Genomic DNA, 5,335 nt, shown 5'->3' with positions numbered 1-5,335 from the left:
AGAGAGAGAGAGAGAGAGAGAGAGAGAGAGAGAGAGAGAGAGAGAGACTAACCCAGAGAGGTGACAGGAAAAGAAAAGAGGAGAAGAAAAGACAAACTGAGGCCAGAGACTAGAGTGTGTGTATGTTGCCTGGGAATGTTATAGATTTAGTTCCAAAGAATTGAGAGAAATGCTCAGAAATTAAAAGTAACTTGATAAATTGCCAAGAAACCTCGAAATGTAGCTCTCTTTCATCTCTCTGCCTCTGGGCAGGCTGTAGAGATGGCCCAGAGTTAGCATAGCCATTGAGAAATCCACCAGAATCCACCCCTCCAGGGACACAGGTCTTGTAAATAGAAGTCACAAGGCAAGAGGCTGTGGATGGGAGGGGGGAAAAAAGAACCAAACCAACTCTCCCCTGCCTAGCTATCCTGAGCTTGCAGCAATCTGCATGATGGGGAGATAATGAGCAGTCACACTTCTGTTTGATCTTGCTAAAAAGAGTGGCCTAGCGGCCCATGTCCTAGGGCTCTCCTCATGATTCTATCCACCAATGATAGCTCCTTGGTACTTCCGTCTCCTACAGCGCCGCCCTGAGGTTGAGGTGCGCAGTGCACAGTGACCACATCTGCTCATTTGTCCCCTCTCTTCCTTATTTCCCACTCACATTTCGCTATCCCACACGTTATGTGAGACATGCATTTTTATCTGAATGTGTTTACACAGCGTGCATTATACGTGTTTTAACATACATATGTAAATTTCATCCTTCTCCCATGGTTTCTCTGACATATCTCGTCCAGCTTTGTAATCTCATCATGCTGGTGAGAACATATTTAACCTATTGCTTCTTGCTGTGCACAGTGCCCCATTATGAACATTCAGGGTGTGCCCAATGCTATAGCAGCACAAACCTGCTTTGGTGCTCCTTATAGACCAAAGCGAGAAGTTCTATGGGCTATAACATCTCAGAAGTGAGCATTACTGGGACAGAGGGCATGTGTGCACATAAATTAGCTGAACTGTGCCACCTTGACCTACACAGTGGCAGCACCCAGCAGGGAATAGGAGCTCTGAAAGCCAGAGCCAGAGTGTAAATCCTATGCTTTAATGGCAGCTATCTGTATTTGTGCAGTCTCTAACATTTCTTAGCCACATTCCTCATGTATAAAAACGTAAGGAATGACAGTGCCTATCTCATGGAGTTCTTGTGGGAATTAAATGGGAGACCAAAGCGCTTAGCACATTATTGGGCATTTAGTGACTGAGTAAGTGAAGTCATGGGTTATTGTGTTTTGATTTGCCAGGACACTGCATCTTCATTCAGGGTAGGTCAATAGAGTTCTCAGACCCCTGCACAGAAGGGGGCATTTAAAGTCGAGGGACCCAGGTCTGTGCACAAAGATTTACTGCAGACAGAGAAATCTGAATGCAGCGCTCCAGGTCACAAGGCTGTTCTCCCTCCCTGACCCCTGACAATGCCCACCATGTGCTAGCACCCCATTCAGAGTGGCCACAGGAAAGTAGGATCAGCAAACTGGTCTCTTCTCACACTGTGTACTACACAGGGTCAAATACTTCCTGCTATGGAATGAGCTGCTTCTGGGAAGTTTATCTAGACTCCAAGAGCTTTTATATCCACTTCTTAGAATGCACACTGTGCACCAGTCTGACCTAAAGACAGCATCACATGTGTGAACTCTCTCCTGTTCCTGGTGCTTTTATCTTCCACAGACATCACTGCCTCCCTCAACAAACCTCTTATACCCCTATCTCCATCTCAAAGTCTCTTTCCTGGTAGCTCACTGGCACAGTAGAGGAAACACAATATAAATATTATATATATAAATATTATATATATATATATATATATATATATATATATATATATATATATAAATGATAGTCCTGGTGTCATGTGATCCTCTGACATCAGGGGTATGAATGCATAGGTACTGACTGAATTGTGCCTTCAGGCAAGACTAATTCTTTACAAAATCCATAGTGATCTTTATAAGAATTGATGAGCACTGGTCAATATTATCTATTTTGTGATGTGGGCCAATGTCAATTGACAATTAAACATCTATTCCAGTTCATTTTTTTCAGATGAGTCTTATTTGATATTTTTTAATATTTTATAATTTTTAAATATATGTATAACTAGAAATATACCCATCATTCACTTTTTCATAAATACCTTGTCTCTTATGTTTTAGCTAATAGAATCAACAGGTAACACTTGGATAAATAGTACCCACAATGCATTTCAGCTCTATTATTCTTCCAATTAACTAATGAAATTTCAGAATATGTAATAACCATAAACTAAAGTAATAAGCTGAGAATTACCAAATTTTTATTAAAAAATAGCCCAATATAATTCTTTTTAAGATGAAAAACTGAAAGTCAGAGGATGTATAAATATGTTTAAAACTACAGTTTTTCTTTAAAGAAAAAAATTTAGTATATAATGTCATCACACTGCAGGCTATGAATTCCTACACACACACACACACACACACACACACACACATATACTGAGAGGGTGAGAGGGAAAGAAAGGGAGGAAAAAAGACATAAAAATCAGTGTTAAAAAATAATTCCCAAACAGGAGGAATTTTAACACCCAAAGACATTTGGCAATATCTACAAAGATTTGCCACTGATAGGACCAAGGAGATGCCACTGGCCTCTGGTGGACAGAGTACAGAGCCGCTGCTGAATGTACTGTCACTACAGGAGACAACCCCAAAAGAAACGGGTATGTGGCCCAAAAAGGCTGTAGTGCCCAGGCTGAAGGTCCTACTTGTTTTATTGAAAGCAAAAGGCAACTGGAACAATCTACTCCTGATTTGTTTCTTTATTGTGCTAAATAATATCTCTTATTTCTTGAAAGGAACCTAGAACACTGAGTAAAAATAAGTGGTCAGAGCAGATCTGCCCCTTACACAAGTAGGTAGAGTTTTAACATAGTATCCAAGGACCTCATAACACAGAAATGTAGGTGGCATCTTGGAGATCACCTGGGTTCTATAACTCTAATGGAAATGTATCATCCAATCTAGAAGGCTTTCCCCATACATGCTTATACCTTCTGCTAATTTAGCAGCTTCTTTCAAATTTAAGAGGACTTATTTTTAAGTGTCGGTTGTATGATACCTTACTCACTCGTTTTTTACAACACAATAAGTCTACATGAAATGTCTTGAACCTACTAAGTAAGATTAGCATTTCTCAGGAAAGATGTTTCCTAGAAATACCTTCTGATTTTATGTAGTTATGACTATAGAAGACTGGGGTTTTTTAACTGTATTTTATGAATAATTAAAATTTAATTTGGTCATTTAAAGGTCTAAGGCATCATTTTAAGTACCACTGGAACAGAACATATTCATGGATGCTTTTAATTTTGTGGAAGGAAAGAATTTTTTAAAAACCAGTCGAATCTTTATTTGACGGTCAACGTGCGCCCTCTACCGAATCAGACATATGTAACCTCGAATATGTTTTAAATCAGGACTCAAACCACGGAACACACACAGCATCTTTCTAGTTCGTTTGAAAAATAAATAAATAAAACTATGAACCTTACATATTATTTGACTTAAAAAATGAGGATGAACTGTTCCGTGCACATTAAAAAGACCCATTATGAAAGAACTCCCAGAAAACCCTTAAGCGACAGTGGCAGTAAGAAAATTACAACCACTGCTACTCAACATTAAGACCCGAGCTATATTTAACACGGTACTCAATCGGTCTAGCTCCTTTGCTTAAATACGTGCTTCTGTGTCTGAGAGAAATAGTTACACTTTTACACTGTACCTTCGATTCTAGAAGTTTTAAGCTCCCAAATACAATGGTAAATTGACAACAAACCGAACCCACTGTGGTGGTTGAAGCGAGTAGCCTGGGGATAATTTGGAAGAAAAGTTCTTCCCCTTGCAGCTGTGCATTCTCAGATCCCTGAACGCCAGGATGCTGGTCCCCAAGCTGGGACCTCCCACCTAAAGAGGATGTGGATGGGTGAAGTGCAGCGCGACTTGGGCTTGCATCTCAGGCTTGGGTAAGCAGGCTCTGGTGCCCCAGCTCTTACCTGCGCTCCAACCCGGAGACAGCTACCAAGAATCAGCCATCCACAGATGTAGGGTAAAGCCTCCAGCCTGGCCATGTTCAAAACCGTCCAAGGCAAGAGCGGTCGGTATCCCAGACTCGCTTACTTGTCCAGTATGAGCCAAACTTGTGATGGGGAGCGAGGCACCGCTGGGCAGCTGTGGTGCGGGAGGCACTAGCCAAGGACTCTCGGGGGTCTGGCTTCCTGCGCCTCTGAGTCTGGGAACCCGGGTCCTAAGGGTTCTGGGTGGTCCCGCCTTCTACAGAGGATAGCTGCAGAAAGGGGGCGGAGGACGCGAGCTCGTCCTTTGCCAGTTAGTCCGCAACCCAGGAGCTCAGATGCCATGCGATCCCGAGGCAGGGCTGCAGGCAGGCTTGACTCTCGGTGTGTCTGCTCCGCTGCACTGGGTTCTGAGTCTCCAAGCCATCTCTGGGCATGCCCTGAGTGCTCAGAGGAGTGGCCCAAAACTTTCCTTTTGCTCAGATGCGCACTAATCTGCCACCAAGACGCCAGTGTGATAAAGGCTTCCAGGCTTGTAGGGTCAGTCTCTGCAGCTACACACTGCTCAAGTTCTCTGATTCATTTTTCTCCTCACTACGATGATATGCCCGGAGCAGCTGGCAGATATGAGAGGAGTGTGTGTGAGTGTGTGTGTGTGTGTGTGTGTGTGTGTGTGTGTGTGTGTGTGTTGTGTGTGCTCCACACAAACTACCAACAAATAGCATTTTGATGATAAAAGGGCTCAGTCCTAAGAAAGCTCAAAGTCCCAAAAGAAATATTTCAGTTATTTCTAGCAACGTTTTGCTGGTTTTTTTGGTTGGTTGTCGGTCAGTTTTGTTTTTTCGGTTTTGGGTTATGATTTTGTTTTGCGTTTTGGAGGTTCTGTCCCTGAAGACACGTTCTGATCAGGATGGACTGGTGCAGTAAAATGCAGCTTTCCTTCAAACTCACTAAAGCACTGATGACTGTCCTCTAACACGGAGTTCTGTGTCGATCATCAGGTTTTGCCTTCCGTAATTTTAATGCATCTTTTAGAAAGGTGTGCTCAAAACAAAGGCTTATTGCAAATACTCCAAAACTAATAGCTTCTTGCTAAACCCTCTCCCTGTACTCTCACTTGCTTTGTTCTGCGGAATTCATGGTAAAAGCACTGGCAGTGCACAGTCTGCCGGCCCCTTCTTCTCACCGTAACCTCCTTTGGCAGAACTGTGAGGGCATCTCTCTGGGATTCCTCATCAG

General features: G+C 42.7%; 1 protein-coding gene across 1 annotated transcript in view; it reads right to left on the bottom strand.

The window, feature by feature from the left end:
• Pth2r (parathyroid hormone 2 receptor) overlaps positions 1 to 4,491 on the bottom strand; it is a 78,426-nt gene extending 73,935 nt beyond the window's left edge. The window contains exon 1 of the mRNA XM_028765744.1: positions 4,079 to 4,491. Within this exon, the coding sequence (XP_028621577.1) occupies positions 4,079 to 4,153 (75 nt within the window). The 5' untranslated portion in view covers positions 4,154 to 4,491. The remainder of the gene's footprint in view (positions 1 to 4,078) is intronic.
• Between the last annotated feature and the right edge of the window lie 844 nt (positions 4,492 to 5,335).

This window comes from Grammomys surdaster, unplaced genomic scaffold (genome assembly GCF_004785775.1).
Source record: "Grammomys surdaster isolate TR1022 unplaced genomic scaffold, NIH_TR_1.0 165, whole genome shotgun sequence".
In the NCBI taxonomy this organism is placed as follows: Eukaryota; Metazoa; Chordata; class Mammalia; order Rodentia; family Muridae; genus Grammomys; species Grammomys surdaster.
The sequence above is the reverse complement of the archived record's forward strand: the minus strand, read 5'-3'. Positions and strand labels throughout refer to the sequence as shown.